Raw genomic sequence first — 20,490 nt, 5'->3', positions numbered from 1 at the left:
GCATGACTTATGGACCTTAGGAAAGGCTGTAGCTGATCTCAATCAGACAATATAGCCAAACTTGGCACAGCAAAAGAAGCAGACATTTTCATAGATTAAAAAAGATATGGAAAGCCTGGGCCATAGTACCGAAGCAGCGGTGCAAGCGTTAAAATTGCTTTCGGACACTGGCAAAGAAGCCACATCCTCCATTGTCACCCTAGAACCTCAAGTCAAATAGTTGTCAGAGAAATGTGAGCATTTGTAAAATAGATCCAGGAGAGACAATATACAGATTCACAGTTTACTGGAAGGCAAAAAGGAAGATATGATAGAGTGAAAAAAGTCTGAAGATCCAAAAACGAGACCCAGAGACTTCACTACCAAATAATCATATTCCCTGCAAGACCTACTTTCAAGAATGGTGAGGTCTCGAAAATTAATATCCTATTGAGAAAGTAAGATCAGACTCTTCTCAGATCTAGCCGAGAACACAATGGCTAAACGGAGATTATATCGCCCAGCAACAGAACTTTTGAAGAATAAACAAATATGCTACAGTATATACTTCCAGAAGAAATTACATTTAAGTGGAAAGGCAAATAAATAATGGTCAAAATCATTTCTTGGACTTCCAGGAATAGGACAATGCATTTCCAGAACCTGAATATAGGAAACAACTGAGAGAACATAGGAGTGAAACGACCTTCCAACCTAAGCAAATATGAATCTGAGAGTAGTGGCCTCCGAATAGTCTTGTTATTTAGGCGTTGCTGCCATGAATACAATGATGCTGAGGAGGGAAGAACAAAAAGCGATGACATTTATTAGCATTGAGGAGTACTTCACCGTTCAAAGATGGAAGAGCATATAGTCAAACAATACAGACTTATATTGGGAAAAAGAATAATATTGTGATGCACTACTAAACAGCCCTCTTCATCATTGTTGCATTTACTCTTTGGTAGCCCCACATGGGAATTAGACAGGATGATGAGGACTAATCATCCTGCCTATGGAGATCCGGGGTCTTACAGCTAAAGCATGGTTGGACGATGAGATCGACAAGGCCTGGGTTTTGCCCTGGAAGGTCATGGAGATGAGTGGGACCCAATCCTATGGTTTACATATTGGTTATTACTGGTTTGCATGTTACTTTTTACAATTAGAGGGCAAGCGAAAGGAGAAGGAAGGGATACCTACCACCCGCAAATGCTTAGCACACATGACAGTATCAAGGCTAGACCTTCCAGTGACATAACACAGATTTTGACTAATTCTTAAAATATTGACAATGAATGTGAAGGGTCTATACTCACCAACAATTAAGGCAACACTTGAATCTACAGGTGGCAGATGTCTTCTTACTGCGGGAAATCCACTTAGTGTGAAAGATTTTCCAATAGGGAGTATCCAACTCAAGTCCACTCATCTGCACCTAATAAAACAGCAGCAATTGTCATTCAAACGAGATGAAATACACAGGTGCAGGTCACTCTCATGAAGAAAAAAAAACCAGGAAAATATATTCTTATGCAACTTGATTATAAGGGGAATATTATAACTGACACAAATTGGTGGAAGGTTACTTTGATCTGATATGGGACAGTAGTCTAGGTTCCTCTAATAACCAATGCTTAACTCCTAAACTGTACATCTGCATCAAAACATGCAGGTGATCTAGCTGACCTCATACTTACACAGGAACCTGACCTACTAATTCTGACCAAAACCTGGTTAAATTAGTCTTCTACGCCCACACTCGACATACTGGTACCCCCAAACCATGACATCATCGGACTCGACAGAATTGACAAGCCAGGAGGTGGCATTGCCTGCATACTATAATATATATAAACAACTATGAGTCTCATACAATTGAAGACCTTGACACAAGAGTAAAGGTGATGCTAAAAGTAGTGGAGCTGCGAATTCATGTATGCATATATGTGTGTATGCATAGGTGTAAAATTCCCATCATCCACCCAAAGTGGTTAGCTTCATCATCTGGGAATCAAGGACTTATTAGAGAACCATCTTCTACTTGGCAATTTGTAGATCTTGGTCTCTTATGTGTCCCAAACCAGTGGCTAGTATAATGTTGTTATTGGATGATGAAAGGGTGTGATGGTTGCAGTGCTCGTGATAAGTGGTAGTGTATAGGTGCTATTTAAAAAATGTCTAACAAGGCACTAAACACATTTTATTGATCGCTACCTTGTTGACAAAATCTAAAAACAGTGCTATAACAGTTTCAACGATATAATAACTGTGATGGAAAAAAGGGGTCTACATGTTTCTGCTATCGGATGAAATTCATCCAAGCTTTCGTCAGGACCAAATAAGCTACTGCAAAATAAATTGATACTCAAGTGAGCAGTGAAGTGGTGAATACAACCTGGACCCAATTGAAGGGCCAAGAAGCTCCGTGGGAAGTAATTATACTTCACTGACCTGCACAGGTGAGAAAAAGAGAAGAAAGAAAACACAACATAGCAAAAACCCTTAACAAAGTGGTATTTTCAAGGTCAACATTTAGCATCCAGAAAATGTATACAGTATGCAAATACTCATAAGTGTATCAAGACTGTGATAAGTCTATGTAGTTAGGTAAGGTAAATAGAGTTCATAGCACTTACCCAATTTGTGATGGGTGTGCACCTCACCTCACCTGGCCACTGCTCAGGTATAGGGAGGCCCCGCTCTGTAAAACAATCAGAGGGTACAGGAGTGTTACTACCCAGATTTTGGGCAATTTGAACCGCTAAAGCCCACTCCGCGATGTGCCAGAAAAACGCCTAAACCCACAGAATGTCATTCGAATGCTGCGTAATAAATGAAATCATTAGGCATTGTTGGCTCAAAATGAGCTGTGTAACCGCCGTTGTATCGACTAAAAGGAACCCGACTTGCGAGAGCAATCGGGTCTGTTAAAATAAAGCCGTGCCTCTGTCAGAATGCCCAGAGAGCACGAACGATAGGAAAAATACGCTTGCTTACTGACATTGGACAGGGTGAGGAATTCCTACTCACCTATCCGTCGGTACCTCAGGTCGGAGCTGAGCTCGTAGGGGAGGCAACCTGCGGAGTGTGAGCACTCGATTGAAGTAAAGAATGCCGGTATCGGTTGTCAAGGCAACCAAGTGCAAGGCCGTCATTGGGACGCTGTTCAATACGTCATCCCGTCACATTTAGTAAACCTGGGAATTGTAGTATTTGACGGCCGCCTACATAGAAAGACGGGTTGGTGGCCAAGAATACATTCATAACTAGTTTTGTCTGACAAATAAGAATGACGATGAAAAAACCATGCGATTGCTATCGCACTACAGTGTAACAGCATCAAAAACATATCGTGCAGATAGAGGTCGGTTTGGCCGCAAGTGTTAGTGTAATCACGGATGAAAACACAGGCGACTTTGTTAATGTGAAAGCACGTGATGTTAGAATCATGCCGAACCTGAGTCACATTGTCATTATGGATTCCACAGCCTATCGGAACGAATATTTAAGACAACTGAATGACGGTAAATCTTACCGGGTTCTGTCCGAAGACCCAACAGTAAGACTGTCTAAAGAGATACACGACCTGGTCTATGAAGCTAAAGAATCTGGCTGGATTACACCGCAAGAGTCTGATTTCCTGATCACGAAGTATCCGGTCATGCCCTACTTCTACGTCCTCCCCAAAATACATAAAGCCACTAGACCACCACCAGGACGCCCTATTATATCTGGGATAGGGTCACTCTTAGAACCCTTGTCCACTTTTGTGGACTTTTTCTACGACCACTGGTTAAAGAGATGCCAACATTTTTACAGGACACCAAAGACGTCCTAAGACTGTTGCCTGAGACTACATTCGACATCGAAACAGACCTTTTGGTTAGTTTCGATGTCGAATCACTCTACACTTGTATTCCCCAAGACGAAACATTAGAAGCTATTAGGGGTCTACTTGATACAAAAGATCTTATCACGATCACCCCGATTAACTTCATCATGGAGTGCGCCAGGCTAGCAATGAAAGAAAATTTCTTCAAGTTTGAGGAAACCATCTACCTCCAAACCTCAGGAACATCGATGGGCAGTATTTTTGCGCCCAGCCTGGCGAATCTCTATGTTCATCTTTTTGAACAGGACAATGTGCTGAATAACACCAATCCTTTCCGCGACAGGATTGTCGTCTGGAAAAGATATATTGATGACATTTTGGTAATATGGCGTGGCAATGTCACCACCCTGCTTGACTTCCATGCATGGCTAAATGCCCAAAATAACTTTCTGAGATTTACAGTGACACACGATAAGGCCAGACTGCCTTTCTTAGACATTGTCATCTACCCTACACAAGGGACCCTTGGGAGTGAATTGTACAGAAAACCCCAAGTAAAGAACTCTCTTTTGAACTTCCAGAGTCACCATCCTAAGTCTTTAAGACAAAACTTACCTGTCGGACAATTTCTGCGGATACGCAGAAACTGTTCCACTAAAGAGACTTTTGACAAACACGCTGCTGACCTGTCTCAACAACTGAAAGCAAAGAAATATCCTACGTCCCTGATAAGACAAGCTAAGAAAAGAGCGGCGAACAATAACAGAGACGCTCTCATTGCGCCTTCAACACCAAAACCACCACTTACGAGACTGACTTTTGTCAATACTTTCAGCACATTATCTAACGACGTGCAAAAAGTGGTACGTAAACATTGGCGCATCCTGAATCTGAACAACGAAAAAATTCCTCCTCCACTCTTCTCATTCAAGAGAGGGACGAGTCTCAAGGATAGTCTTGTACATACACGACCTAAAACCAAGAGGAATCCTCCTACATCAACACTCTGGGACTTGCCACCTGTGCAGGGCCATTATCCTTGTGGCTCCTGTTCAGTGTGCCCACAGACAGAACCTACCAAATCAGTAGATATTGGCACCTCTAAACCATGGGTTCTTCACAAACACACCAACTGTAACTCAGAGAAAGTTATCTACCTGATTACTTGCCCTTGCTTACTTAAATATGTAGGGATGACCACCCGTAAAATTAAAGTGAGAATTAGTGAACATAAGAGCACAATCAGGCGTAAAAAACAAGCGACTAGAATGACCAACCATTTCCTGACATTGAACCATAAACCAGAAGATATGAAATGGCTCGTCCTGGAACAACCATTTATTTATGTTACCAACTACCTTTTTCACAAAGAACAGAAATGGGTGTTTAGACTCCATAGTGATCGGAATGGGCTCAATGACGATATTCCATGGTCCTCACTCTAAGAATAGACATATATTGGTATCGTACATGCAATGTGACTCAGGTTCGGCATGATTCTAACATCACGTGCTTTCACATTAACAAAGTCGCCTGTGTTTTCATCCGTGATTACACTAACACTTGCGGCCAAACCGACCTCTATCTGCACGATATGTTTTTGATGCTGTTACACTGTAGTGCGATAGCAATCGCATGGTTTTTTCATCGTCATTCTTATTTGTCAGACAAAACTAGTTATGAATGTATTCTTGGCCACCAACCCGTCTTTCTATGTAGGCGGCCGTCAAATACTACAATTCCCAGGTTTACTAAACGTGACGGGATGACGTATTGAACAGCGTCCCAATGACGGCCTTGCACTTGGTTGCCTTGACAACCGATACCGGCATTCTTTACTTCAATCGAGTGCTCACACTCCGCAGGTTGCCTCCCCTACGAGCTCAGCTCTGACCTGAGGTACCGACGGATAGGTGAGTAGGAATTCCTCACCCTGTCCAATGTCAGTAAGCAAGCGTATTTTTCCTATCGTTCGTGCTCTCTGGGCATTCTGACAGAGGCACGGCTTTATTTTAACAGACCCGATTGCTCTCGCAAGTCGGGTTCCTTTTAGTCGATACAACGGCGGTTACACAGCTCATTTTGAGCCAACAATGCCTAATGATTTCATTTATTACGCAGCATTCGAATGACATTCTGTGGGTTTAGGCGTTTTTCTGGCACATCGCGGAGTGGGCTAATTGCCCAAAATCTGGGTAGTAACACTCCTGTACCCTCTGATTGTTTTACAGAGCGGGGCCTCCCTAAACCTGAGCAGTGGCCAGGTGAGGTGAGGTGCACACCCATCACAAATTGGGTAAGTGCTATGAACTCTATTTACCTTACCTAACTACATAGACTTATCACAGTCTTGATACACTTATGAGTATTTGCATACTGTATACATTTTCTGGATGCTAAATGTTGACCTTGAAAATACCACTTTGTTAAGGGTTTTTGCTATGTTGTGTTTTCTTTCTTCTCTTTTTCTCACCTGTGCAGGTCAGTGAAGTATAATTACTTCCCACGGAGCTTCTTGGCCCTTCAATTGGGTCCAGGTTGTATTCACCACTTCACTGCTCACTTGAGTATCAATTTATTTTGCAGTAGCTTATTTGGTCCTGACGAAAGCTTGGATGAATTTCATCCGATAGCAGAAACATGTAGACCCCTTTTTTCCATCACAGTTATTATATCGTTGAAACTGTTATAGCACTGTTTTTAGATTTTGTCAACAAGGTAGCGATCAATAAAATTTGTTTAGTGCCTTGTTAGACATTTTTTAAATAGCACCTATACACTACCACTTATCACGAGCACTGCAACCATCACACCCTTTCATCATCCAATAACAACATTATACTAGCCACTGGTTTGGGACACATAAGAGACCAAGATCTACAAATTGCCAAGTAGAAGATGGTTCTCTAATAAGTCCTTGATTCCCAGATGATGAAGCTAACCACTTTGGGTGGATGATGGGAATTTTACACCTATGCATACACACATATATGCATACATGAATTCGCAGCTCCACTACTTTTAGCATCACCTTTACTCTTGTGTCAAGGTCTTCAATTGTATGAGACTCATAGTTGTTTATATATATTATAGTGTTGATTTGGGGATTTCACAACTATTAGAGTCTGTAAACTTTATCCCTTGGACCCCCACTCGTTTTCGAGATATCATAAGATAATTGCCTGCATACACCAGAACAACCTCTCAGTGAACTGCTCCCAAGCTCCAGTATTCCTCTCTTGTGAATACCTATGCTTAGACATCACCAGTAATAACAAACCAGTTTGCTCTCTGCACACTCTCTATCACCCACCTGGTGACAACCTCACGTTCATAGAACATTTCATGGACATTGTTTCTACTAATGCTGGACATCAAAACACCCAAATATTTCTCGGAGACCTCAATATCCACTGGAATGACCCTAATGACGCAGCGGTTAACAGCCTCAAAACCTTCCTCTCAGGCCTGGACCTCACCCAAATCTGTAACAGCTCCACACATGATAAAGGCTCAATCCTTGACCTAATCATCTCTAAGACCGAGTCCATTCAGCTCGATACGATCATACCATGTGATTGGTCTGACCATCACATCATCATCTTCTTCATCAACAAAACAGTAAAACTTAACTCTGTTCAACCCACGCGGACTAAAATATAGAAGAGGGATCTGAAAAATATAGATGCGGACCTAATTACAACCTTCAGCGCCAATATCCTTCTTTTCCCAGTAGGACTATCCGATGTTCAAGATCTGTCCAACCACTACTTCCACTCAATGAACATGGTATTAGACAAGGTTGCCCCACTACAATTGAAGAGAGTCTCCATAAAAGACTCAAAACCCTGGTACGATGGAAGACTCAATGGGGACAGACAATCCCTTAGACTAATTGAACGAAGATGGAGATCCGCACCATCCGCCAACCACCTCAAGTTGAGAGAAGAGAAACGCCTATTACAGAAAGATCACACGATCTAAAGCAGACTTTTTCAGTAATCAATTAGACCAAGCCAGGAATCGTTCCCAAAAACTATTTGATCTAATCAAAACACAATCTAAGGTGGCACCTCACCCCTCACACGCCAATGCAGGTTCACTCCCCAATTGCAAAGCGTTTGCCTCCTTCTTCACTCAGAAAACCAAAAACATAAAGAAGGACCTACTCAATGATTTAATATCGCATTCTGATACACACATGGACACTTCATCATCTCTTACAGGAGTCCCACCCCGAAGCTCACCAAAGTTTGACCTAAAAAATAATGCCTCCTGGTCCTCCTTCATACTTACAGTGAAGAAGCTATACTCAAACTGCTCATGGCTTTGAACCCCGCCAACAACTTCACAGACCCTCTACCAGCAAACTGCGTTAAAGACTTCATTCCACTGCTACTGCCTCTGTGGACCTCGATTATAAATACTTCTCTCCTTCAAGGAAGCATCCCTGAAATCCTCAAATCCGGACAGGTATCCCCCATACTAAAGAAGCCAACGGCTCACCCAGTGGACTTTATTACCACCCAATATCCAACATCCCTACCCTGGCTAAAGTCTTGAAAAATGTGTACACATTCAGCTGGGCAAACACATAGACCAGTTCAACCTTCTCAAAAAATTCCAATCCAACTTCCGGGCAGGGCACAGTACGGAATCAGCCATGACCCACATAATAGATGATGCACTTCAAATCCTTGACCAAAACGAAGCCTGTTTGCTAATCTTGCTTGACCTATCTTCGGCTTTTGACACCGTCAAACACAACAACTTGCTAGACCTACCGAAGCACAGAATGGGATTATCTGGATCTGTGCTAAATTGGTTCACCTTATTCCTTCAAAACAGATCGCAATGATTTAAGATCAATCAAGCCCTGTCCCAGTCACTTTAGGAGTCCCACAGGGATCATCCTTCTCGCCTACACTTTTCAACTTATTCATGGAACCACTCACCGAATTTCTTAGCTCTTCAAATGTACAGTATCATTTGTACGCAGATGATACACAACTATATTTAAAGATTCTCCCAATAGAAGACATCAAATCGCTCAACTCAATGCTAGAAAAAACTCAGACCTGGCTGGCCGAAAACCATCTAAAACTAAACACCCTCAAAACCGAATTCCTCCTAATCTCTCCTCCCTCCCAAGTATCCATAATTCAAGACTGGCTGAAACATCTAACGGCACTCAACTGCCAACCTCTGATCATCGACTCAGCGAAATCGATGGGAATAACTCTGGACGGAAATCTAAATATGCAGTAACACATCACCGCCGCAACAAAAGGAGCAAACTTTTAGATGAACACATTGAGACAAAGTAAACCCTTCCTGCCCGCAAAGGACTTCAAACTGGCAGTACAAGCACTAGTCATCCCAAAAGTGGAATATGGAAGTGTCGCGCTTTGCGGTCTTCCCAGATCCTCGACGACCCCTTTAAGAGCGTCGATCAACGCTGCAGCTAGACTCATTACGGGCTCCAAAAGAAACTCCCACATCTCCCCAGACCTCAGATCCTTTAACTGGCTACCTTTCGAAGCCAGAATTCAACTAAAAATTGCATGTATGATGCATTAAGCCATACATCACAACACTCCTAGCTACCTGGCACAGAAATTGGTGCCTTCATGCGGCAACACAGCCTCCAGAAGTGCTAGTAACCTCTTACTGAAACCACAAAGATTCAGCAAGAAGAAAACGTACAACCAAGCCTTCTCGGGGATGGCACCCAGAATCTGGAATGACCTGCCCACAGAAACTAGACTAAATCCCTCTACGGCATCTTTCAAAAAAGAAGTGAAATCGCTCCTCATGGCTAAATTCACATGACCTACGTTTATAAATGTTTATACAACTCTTGATTGTACAGAACAATACGTTATTTACTATAAACCTGTTTGTCCTCTATATTTACCCTGTAAAGCGCTCTGATACTCGCAAGGGTCTTGGTCGCGCTATATAAAACCTTCAAATTAAATAATGCATAATGGGGCCATGAAAACACAGAACAATCTGCGAAATAGGCATGATGGTTACCTGGAAACACATACACAAAACAGAGAGGGACGATAGTTACTACTCAGCCTTTCACAGGATATACATAAGATGAGACCACATATTCACAGACAAAAGGAAGTTGGGGAGGTGAGATGAACAGAGATGGGTGATATTGCCTTGTCATACCATGCGCATGCAGTAACGGACTGGAGGTGGACACACATAGTAGGAAGAATGGTAGGTGGTTACTTAAAGACTATCTCCTAAGGGATCATGTAAACGTTGCTGAATTTCATGACCAAATAAAGGAATTTCTATACACACTCAGAGATGACTCTCTATAATTTATACAGTGGAATACCCTAAAACAGTTGTACCCTAACTTTTTAGAACCACAACCCACTTCTTAGAATGACAAACTTTCGTGACCCACCTACTGGGTCTGAAGAGGAGGGCAATTTTTTTTAATGTAACTAAAACATCATGTGGTAGCGCAGCGCATTGTCATTTACAGACAGCACATTTTCCATTGAAACGGCCGCTAAATCTGCACAGACTTAGGGGAAGATTTACAAGAAAGTGACGCATCTGTACAGATGCATCACTTTTCCTGCGCCACCCTTAGAAACCCTTGCGCCACCATAGATGCGCCGTATTTACAATACGGCGCACTATGGCGCAAGGATTGACAGATGTGTCAGAAATTCTGACGCATCTGTTGGCGGAAAAGTCACGCATTTGCTGGAGTCGTGTCACAAGCACGACGCAACTCCAGCAATGCGTGTTGAGGCCTATTCCCACTACACTGCGTCACTACTTACGCCTGCTTGAAGCAGGCATAAGGTTTTGACGCAGTTGCGTCCTAAAAGTGGCGCAGTGAAATCTTGTAGATTTCACTGAGTCACTTTTACGAGGCCTTCCTGCGTGGGAACGCCCACCCTGCATACATTATACCTGACGCAGGTATAATGTGACGCAGGGCTTTACAACGTGACGCATCTCTCTAGATGCGTCACATTGTCAATAGGCCGCATTGTTTGCGCCGCTGTTGCGTCAAAAAGTGACGCAACTGCAGCGCAAAGTCACGCAAGGGGCTTGTAAATCTGCCCCTTAGAGTTTTACTATTAAAACTACACAGCACACAAATGATAATGTGTGGAAGTCGGGTTTTCTGGGGATATGTATAATTTGTGCATCACCAAGTAGGTGTCTTGATTTGTTTTCATCCTTTTTAAATCTTTGTTTCCTTCACACTTCAGAACTATTTTTTTTTAAATTTGCTTCATTTTTTCTCTCCTAACTGCTGAATGTGTACAGTTTATTTGCAGGTAGTGATGTTTTATTGTGTGTTACAAAAAACTGACACCCTAGAGCCTTTCCTTTCAAAGACCTGTACCCAGCAAGATTGTCACTTACTTATTTATTGATTGAATTTTCTCGACCCACCAAAAATCAATGATGACCCACCAGGGGGTCGCGACCCACATTTTGGGAAACACTGCCCTAAAAGCATACATAAGGGGGTTCTAATAGCCGCGTCTGTGTGTAACACAAGAGAACGTAGGCTAGACTACGAAGAGAAAGTAGGGGATCACAGGGATTGAGAAGGATCCAACAAAATCCTCACTACTGTGGGGAAAGTGTGGAAATAACTTTAAGGGGCAACTGATTATTCTGGATAGGAATAGAGCGGGAAGAATATAAAGAAGAATGTAAAGGGATTATAGCGTAAATATTACACTGAAGGAAATAAAAAGGACAGGCTGCTGGCCCTTGAGTTGAAAGCCAGGCAGAATAAGGGACAAATCTTAGAAACCTGCAACAGTGGGGGGGATGTCGGAAAGGACGATGGAGGAAAAAGGAAGTCTTCACCCATTTGTCTCACACACTCTACAGCAACTGGGACAAAGATGAGAGGGAGGACAGGGCATATTTACATACTTGGGGAATATCCAGTGGAACAAAAAAGTACATGGAACCCTCCAATTGAAGAATGAGGAGTCAGCTATGGATAAACTTGTTAAAATTAGGAAGCCCCAGGCTTGGTTGGGTTCTCAGAAGCACTCTCCCAGGGGTTCCCTACCTGGGATTCCCACACTCCCCTAGAGTGCAAGATGGCATTTCAGGGGGTGCGACATAGAGGGAAAGTATGTACTGTACGCATAAGAGGAATCCGGCAAGACTTTTGTAGGGGGTGCAAATAATAATCAAACATTTCCTAGGGGTGCGGGTCTTAGAAAAGGTTGGGAACCTCTGCTATATCCAAAATGCAGGATGGTGTCCCAGTGAAACCCCAAGCTGCATTATTCAGCCAGTTTGAGGCAGTTTGAGGCAGCATCAGGGGACGCTCCAAAGATGCGAGGGGCCATTTTACTTTAATACTGAAGTAAGACAAAGACTGTACGAAATGCCAATCATGCAGGTTGAATGTTCTTCTTAATTTGGAAGTAAAAATGTTTCCAAAAATGTTGGCAAATATTCTCAAACGCTACCTTCTGTGCCTCATCGTCTAAAACCAGGCGGGTGTTATAGAAGGTGACAGATTGATGACAACATTCATAGTCACCTCTCTAATAGAAAACACAACCAGAAAGAATCTACCAGCGACCGCAGTCACCCTTGACGCCGAGAAGACGCCAACAGCATCAAGTGACATTGCTTGGAAATGACCAGGCAGAGACTGGGCTTAGGGGGCTGTGGGGCAGTAGATTCTACAGGTCGGTGTTAGCTCACTATGAAGACCCAATAGTGCTAATCTTAGTAAAGGGGGATTGGATTGAAGCGAGGAGATTGCCGCGAGGGACCCATCAAGGATGGATCAGTGACAGAATATCAGAAACACAAATATCGTGTGGACAGAATATCATGCCAGTAATATCGGCGACAATGATATTGAGAATGTACGTGGAAATAGGTAGGTATAAATTTACTATTCTTAACTTGAGATCCACGCACCTTGAAGATATATATATATATGCTCAAGGTACATATATGTGGAGTTATATATAGTAAAACTTTACTCACCCATGGATATGTTTGCCTGACAGTCTGACCCACGATATTTGCGTTTCCCATATTTTGCTTCAATACCTCAAGCATGCCCTCTCTCTCTTTTGCTTTCTGCCAGGTCCATCCAACCCCCGAGTGACTACAACCTGGGGGGGCTCAGATATGGGCTCAGGCAGAAGAGCTGGGGCTGAGCAGCATCAAATATCCTTACCTGCTGATTATGAGCTGCTGACCCTTACAGAGCCTAAAAGGTCACCAAGGACACTTATGAAACAGCTAGAAGCTTGTGGAAAGGTCCCTTTATCTAAAATAAACACCATCACATCTGAAATATTAAACTTTGCCCCTGAGGAAGCTAGACAGTTAAAGTGATTTTGCCTTCATATAGGGGGAGAGGCGCACCCCCTATTTGGGTTAAATTACTTCAACGATGTGGAAAATGGTCAAAGTGGACTGACCTTCTGTAAAAAAGGAACTATTGGCAGATTTGAATCAAGAGATGGCACTGCCTCTCTCTTAGTTAGGAAAACGCCACAGTAAAAATGAAAATTCTAGGACTGGTGGAGGGTGGTGGCCTGGTGTGCTCTGCAGGAGCGGCCCATATACGCAGCGCGGGGCCACCAAATGAAGCACGAGGGGCTATGGGGCAAATGGTGGGCCTATCACGGGCTCGATGCGAGAAATGCTGAACCTTCAAATATGTTTTGTGACTTCCTGTGGCACGACTCGGTGGGCAGTGGTCTTGTGTTTGTCAATGAACTTAATACAACAATAACAATTCTTTATTTTAAAAAAGGAGAATTCTAACATACCTCTTACGTGTCTTCTAGGCAGTGCCGGCCACAATCTCGAGGGAAGTCATAATGGGCCAGATTTATGAAAGTGTCACCCAAAGCGGCGCAGCAGCACTCAAAAATGCTGACAGGGAGGAAAAGAGCTTCATTTCTACAGAGATATGGCACTCTCCCCTCTCGCTGGCGCCGGCGCAGAATTTTGCTGCTGAGCCCCACGCTCACACCTTTGCGCCAGACTGCAAGGGTGTTTGCATGAGTCTAGCATAGATTTTGACTATGACCACACTATGACGAGACAACTTTTAAAACTTTTCCTAATTTGTATGTGTTCTGTACTATACAGCACACATGCAAACATGGAAAAGAAAGGAGAAATGAAAACATTTCTCCTTTTAATGCCTGCTTTCCATTGGCGTTCATTTTTTATGCAAAACCTTGTCTATGAAGATAGGGTTTTGTGTCAAAAAGAAAGAGGGGTTACATAGCAGCACCCATGTGCCAGCCATGTAACGCCTCCTTGACACAGAGTGATGCAAAGCAGCGCTTAGGCTGCTTGCGTCACTCTTAGGCAACTTTCCAGAGCAAAACTTTGTGCAAACACAGCACAAAATATTAGTAAATCTGGCCCCAAGTCTCTACAGAAAACCTGCAGCTTTGTATGAGGAGGCAAGAGGGCCAGGAGCTCCAGAGAGCTCATGCCGATGCCCAGATTCAAAGGGCACGTGGGCATTAAGGAGGCAGTGCTAACAGGCTGCACATGTTAGACTCCTCCAAGATTGGATCTCCCTTGAGACACATACGAAATGGGTGTTGTTGACGGGGGTGGTACCAGGCAGGTCCCTTTGGGACGTACTGTGGCTACCAAAGCAATGCCAGCCCACAAATGCATACATAAATGACATAGTGGGTACATTGATAAGGACCTGAAACTATGTGGATAAAAAAACGATGGCCCTTGCGGACGTGGTTGCGTCACATATTGCACCAACCACTATATCATATCTATGAAGCCGCACAAAGCTACTCTGCGTGGCTTTGAATGGCCTCATAAATATGGAGTAAGGCAAGGCAGTGCAAATCGCTTTGCCTTACTGTGCGCTAGGGAGGCGTACCATGGGCTTTGCGGTGGGTGTTCCCACGCAGCACCCACAGACTTTGACGCTTCCCTAGATTTACTAGACCTTGTATATCTGGGGATGTGCCAAATCCTTACGCCTCCCCAGGAGAGGCACAACAAGGACAAATATCACCATTTCTCCTTGTTTTGCCCTCTTTCTATGTGAGATGCATTTTTCGGCACACAGAGAAAGAGGAAAACGCCTCCCTGGATTGTTTTTGTGCAGGAAGGAGCATGGAAGTGCGTGGGGGCACTACCTATGCCCCCAGGTCCACCTCTTTTTGTAACTATTTGTATTAACAACACAGATTACAGTAAACAATGATGAACAGAGCAGCTGTCAGCACAGTGCTTGCATACGCATAGAGTCAAAAAAATACACATTAGATATTCAGCAATCAGGGTCTACATGCAGTACATACGGTTAAAAGCATGGCCCACTGCCATGTTGAGAGAAAGAGGGGAGGGAAGGGGGCGCCCCAGGGCCACATAACAGTGGCCCATGGGGACGGGATCCTGCTTGGGGCCCCCAAAGTTTGTTTCCAAATGCCTTATCATGGCGGTCAGACCGCCATGAACAGGCAGTCAGAAAGGGACATCCCAATCCCTACGGTGTCACCGCCTCGATGGAAGGGATAGGATTCCGACTGCAACCGCAACAGGATCTTGGATCCTGTCGGAGGCAGCGGTCTTTACCCCCTACATCTGCGGTCCGACCGCCTGCATTGTAATGTGGTAATCCGCCCGACATCCTAATCAGGCCCATAGTGGGGCATTTCAATTAAATTAATAATTTTTGTTTTAATTGATAATAATTATTACAAATTGTATAATTATGTCATTTGTTAACTTTGTGTTAAAGTTTAGATATATAATTTTTGTATTTACAATTTTATATTTTTGTTTATTTTATAGAGTTGTTAAAATATGTTATTTGTTTGAAGTGAACTACTCTATTTCTACTGTTGCACAGATTGGAGTGGGAATAATACATTTTACCCCTTCTGAGTCCACACCTTTCCCTACTGTTGCGTAGGTTGGACTGGGAATAGTATATTTATTATTCTAAGAGTTTAATAGTTTTGTTAATGTTGTTTAAATATATATATCATTATTATGTGTTTGCGTATTTAATTATAATGTAATTTTAAACATATTTTTATTAAAAGATATTTTTGTCTATTGGTCACTTTTTATGTATAGGTAAATTGGCAATATTTTACAGTTTCTTTGCAGTGTATTTATAACAAAAAGGATGGCAATGTTTATTTAAAAAACATTTTAAATCTGCCTTTTTTTCCCCTTTACATTTCCTGTGGTAATCCCACATCTCTGTCTCTCAAAGGTAAGTATTGCTGTTATTCACTTTCATACCCTTTCAGCTCAGTTATGGTGAGCAAAGGGCACATCTAGAGGTTCTTTTTTTCTCCTTTTGCTTTCTCTTTGTACTCTCATCACTTTGATGGTAAGGCATTGGTACAAATCTACATTGAGTAATAGATTCTCTGTATAATTAGATTCTGCGTGTTTTTATAAAATCTACATATATTTTCAAATATTCCTCTTTTGATATCCAGGCAGGGGGAAATGTATTATTTATAAATACACATCAGATGAGGAGGATTAATTCCCATTACGACATGTCGGGGTTTTTACTGAGAGAAACCATAGGATAAGTAACGGTGAAAAATGGAGGGTTAAAAAAAAACAAAAAACACTGCCATCCTTTTTGTCCCCTCAAAGAGATTATATAACAAATAGAGAAGAACCATTCTGGGCACCCTATTTCGAATATCAAAGGCCTGAAATAACAGCCCTTTATCTGATTCTTTTGAGTGTAAAAGGGTTTGCAGTAAGTAAGAAAGGAACTCCTGGTAACAAAAGTAGTATGTTTTTGATGGAAATAGCATGGGTCCCGTTTTGACCAGGCGACTGTCCAACCATAATGGTGGACGTGACACCCTTGTGGACAACTCAAAGGTTTAATTACCCGTAGGCATAGAAGGACAGTTGGGTTTGAATGGTATTAGATGTTGCCCTTGAAATAATTGCATGAACAAAAGAAGGTTGTGGGGTGGTTAACCCTGGGCAATGAGTCATGAATGATCAATGTTTTGTAAGGGTGTTTTGGGTACCACAGAGATATTATTTGCACTGTGACTTTTGAACCATGTCAAATGTACAGAGGGGCTATTGTAATTATAATATTGCTGTGATATTGTCCGCATTATGACTCCTGAATACCTAGGAATGTATAGTGGAGTACTTGTAATTACTCTTTTATGCAGATTTTTGTATCATCTAGCTGTCAATTTTTGTGGGAGATTGTTTATTCTGTTTTGTCCTGAAGAAGGTGGCAATACATTATAAGAACTACCAAAACATGTCAACGTATATTTCTTATGCAAGATTCTCTTGAAATTGTAATATGTTAGAAGATTCGTTTATCGAAACACAACATATTACTGTTTATACTTATAGCGGGCCAGCAACATTACAATAGGCTTATGTGCACTGCCATGAGTTTTCTTTCTGTGTTAATTAATTTGTGTCTCTGTACAAGAATTTTTTATCATTATATTAATGGTTGTGCCGTATTGTGGTGTGGGGGGGATTCATGTATAATTGACATTTTGAACTGTGAAGCCTCCATTTTTTAATTGTGCTTGCTTTTTTAAAACGTGTGGAAATAGCAGTTTACAACATGCGATATCAGCATTCTAAAAGAATAGAGTGCTGTATTGTACTACTTATTTAATTAAAAGTTCTGTGCAAATGCAATGTGGATGTGGTACCTCCTTATGATTGCAGCTCTCTGAGGTGTGAGGGAAGAGTGTGGTTTGTTGGTTGAAAGAATTATGTATATTTGATTGGTTTTTCCAAGTGGAGAATTGTTTTTACTTACCTTAATGTACAACATAAACTCTCACACAAAAATAACAAAGAAAAACGTGTCAGGCATAAACTCCAGGGGGCAGATTTACAAGCCCCTTGCGCCTCATTTACGCCGCCGTTGCGTCACTTTTGTGACTCAGCGGCGGCGCAAATCCTGCGCCATGGTGCGGGGTACTTACAACGTGACGCATCTGGAAGATGCGTCACGTTGTTAAGCCCTGCGCCAGAAGTAGGAGTTCATGCGCAGAGGGGGGCGTTCCATCGCAGGAATGCCTCCTAAAAGTGGCTGAGTGAAATCTACAAGATTTCGCTCAGTCAATTTTAGGCCCATGCTGCGTCAAAACCCTGCGCCTGCCTGAAGCAGGCGTAAGGATTGACGCAGCATTCACAAGATAGGGCCCCCCAGAGCATTGCTGGAGATGCGTCGCGCTTGCGACGCAACTCCAGCAATGCGCCACTTTTACGGCACAGATGCGTCACGCATCTGTGCCGTTTTTGCCCCATGGTGCGCCGCATTGTAAATGCGGCGCATCCATGGTGGCGGAGCTGTGGCGCACAATAACTGGCGCATCCCTGCTGATATGCAGGGATGCGCCAGTTATTATAAATATGCCCCCAGGTGTGTGCATCACCCACTTATAACCGATAACAGGAGACAAATGTTGACAGACTGACCCACATCCCAGCCCTACAAGTGTCCTCCCTGAGAATGCCTCCCTCACTTCTGAGCTTCAAGAAAATCTGGCCAAAGTCTGTACTCAGCACAAACCTTGCTGCCTTTAAATGTGTACATTTGTAAATACTGACCACCTGCTACACAAATGTAATTTGCCTTAAATAATTAGGTACAACAGATGACTTCTCATCACTGTTTTAGTACACGTCTAACTGTGCTCATGTAATCTGCACATGGTGGCAAGTAATTTCCTTGTGTAATACAAAAGCAGCTATGGCTTGAAGAGACCAGTAACGTATCCTACCCTTTGTCTTCACAGCTGTCGTAGTGCTGGCCTTCGTTCTATGCTGGCTGCCCTTCCATGTGGGACGAAATCTTTTGTCCATATCTTCCGGAACATCTGAGATGTACGTGGTGGCCCAGTACTTCAGCCTCCTCTCCTGTGTGCTCTACTACCTCAGCGCAGCCATCAACCCAGTCCTGTACAACACCATGTCAGCCCGCTACCGGGCTTCGGCCTGCAAGATGCTACGGCTTAGGCATGGCAGAAGCATGTCCCGCCACCGGGAGTGGCGCACCGTGTCCACTTGGCATCGAAGCGTCAACAATCGTCAGAGCCAGCATATCCAGCTGTAGGCCTAATCCCATCCACTGAAGACTGGACTGCTTGCCTGCTCACTGCTTAATCTTCACAGTTTCAGATTTAGAGGTCTATTGACAATCAATGTTGGTGGGCTGTTGATGGGGTGCATGACCTTTCAGAAGTTGTGTCTGATCAGGATGCAGTTACTGAAATAAATTTGAATGGAAACTAAGAAGAAAATTGGGCTAATTTAAGGAGATAAATCATGACCATTTGATTTCAAATCACCATATACAAGTTGTTGGCTCAAGGGTAGAAGCTTGATTGTTGAGGGACTGTTCAGAAAATGAGTCTTGATTTTATAGGAAATGCCAAAAATGAACAGGTTAATTTGAAATCAAGGTTTTAGATAAACTCACTGCACACGTTCTTCAGTACTTTAGCTAAATATAAATATAAGAGATGCCTTGAAAGAAAGAAATAAGGCCCATCATTTTGATTAAAAAACCGATTTTGATTCAAAATTAAAAAATTCAGATGGAATTAGTGCAAGGAAGTTTAAAATCACCTGAGTGTGTGGATTTGAACACAGACCTCATATTTCAAAACAAACCTTGTTTACTCGTCTTCTAAAAACAAGATTTAAATTTCAAATGAATGATTTGCAAAGAATGAGTGTTATGGATCTTTGACTGGTGGAGGAGGATGGAAATAAAGAACGCAGAACTCATCTTCTGAAATCAAGCAAAACTATCATTTGTTCATTTTAACTCAAGCAGTCAAACGTCAAATCAGTTCGATGAATATACTCATAATCACTCAATAATTGAAAGAGCTGCTTCGACATGAGCAATCATTTTCTGACATCTGGACTCAGGCTCTAACAGTTACTGAATAATTCTGGTGTTGATTTAAAATAAAGTGTGTACATGCAATGGATGTAATGAACCCTTGATTACTGGTGAGCAATTTAATTAAAAGCATCGATTAAAAATAAAGATTTATTAAAATGTTGATTCAACACAAAGGATCTATTTGTATGTATGTATGTGGTACTTCAACTCTAGCCGATAGACACCAGAGTGCTGTGCAGCATCAAAGTAAAAGACAATGTTATGTTATGTTATGTTATGTTAGGTTAATTTTGTAGAGCGCACAGCTACCCAACTAGGGTTTCCCAGCGCTAAACCTGACAGGGGACCAAAAGCAATAAGATAGAAACAAAAAATTAAAATTATTGATTAAATAGCCATGTTTTCAAAATTTTACAAAAAATCGAAAATGAGGTTTGATTGCGAATTGCAATGGGGAGAGAATTCCAAAGCACTGGACCAAGATAGGCAAAGGAACGAACACCCATTCTTTTAAGTTTAACACTAGGCACCATAAATCTACCTTGGGTGGCTGAGCGAAGCACACGAGAGGGTAGATAGGGGCTAACCAAAGTTTGTAAGTATTTTGGAGAGGAGCCAATTTTAATTTTGTGCATATAACTCATGGCTTTAAACTTCACACGATTATCAACCTTAAGCCAATGAAGTTTATGTAAAGCATTGGAAGTTGAAGAGTTTTTGAAGATAGCATCATTTAAAAAGGTCGGTT

At 42.3% G+C, this 20,490-nt stretch overlaps 1 protein-coding gene across 1 annotated transcript in view; it reads left to right on the top strand.

Annotated features, from left to right (window-relative positions):
* The window catches only part of LOC146782985 (growth hormone secretagogue receptor type 1-like), a 29,989-nt gene extending 10,077 nt beyond the window's left edge, over positions 1-19,912 (top strand). The window contains exon 2 of the mRNA XM_085640069.1: positions 18,625-19,912. Coding sequence (XP_085496195.1) covers positions 18,625-18,941 — 317 coding nt within the window. The 3' untranslated portion in view covers positions 18,942-19,912. The remainder of the gene's footprint in view (positions 1-18,624) is intronic.
* Positions 19,913-20,490: the final 578 nt, after the last annotated feature.

This window comes from Triturus cristatus, chromosome 12, assembly GCF_964204655.1.
Source record: "Triturus cristatus chromosome 12, aTriCri1.1, whole genome shotgun sequence".
Taxonomy (NCBI): Eukaryota; Metazoa; Chordata; class Amphibia; order Caudata; family Salamandridae; genus Triturus; species Triturus cristatus.
The sequence above is the reverse complement of the archived record's forward strand: the minus strand, read 5'-3'. Positions and strand labels throughout refer to the sequence as shown.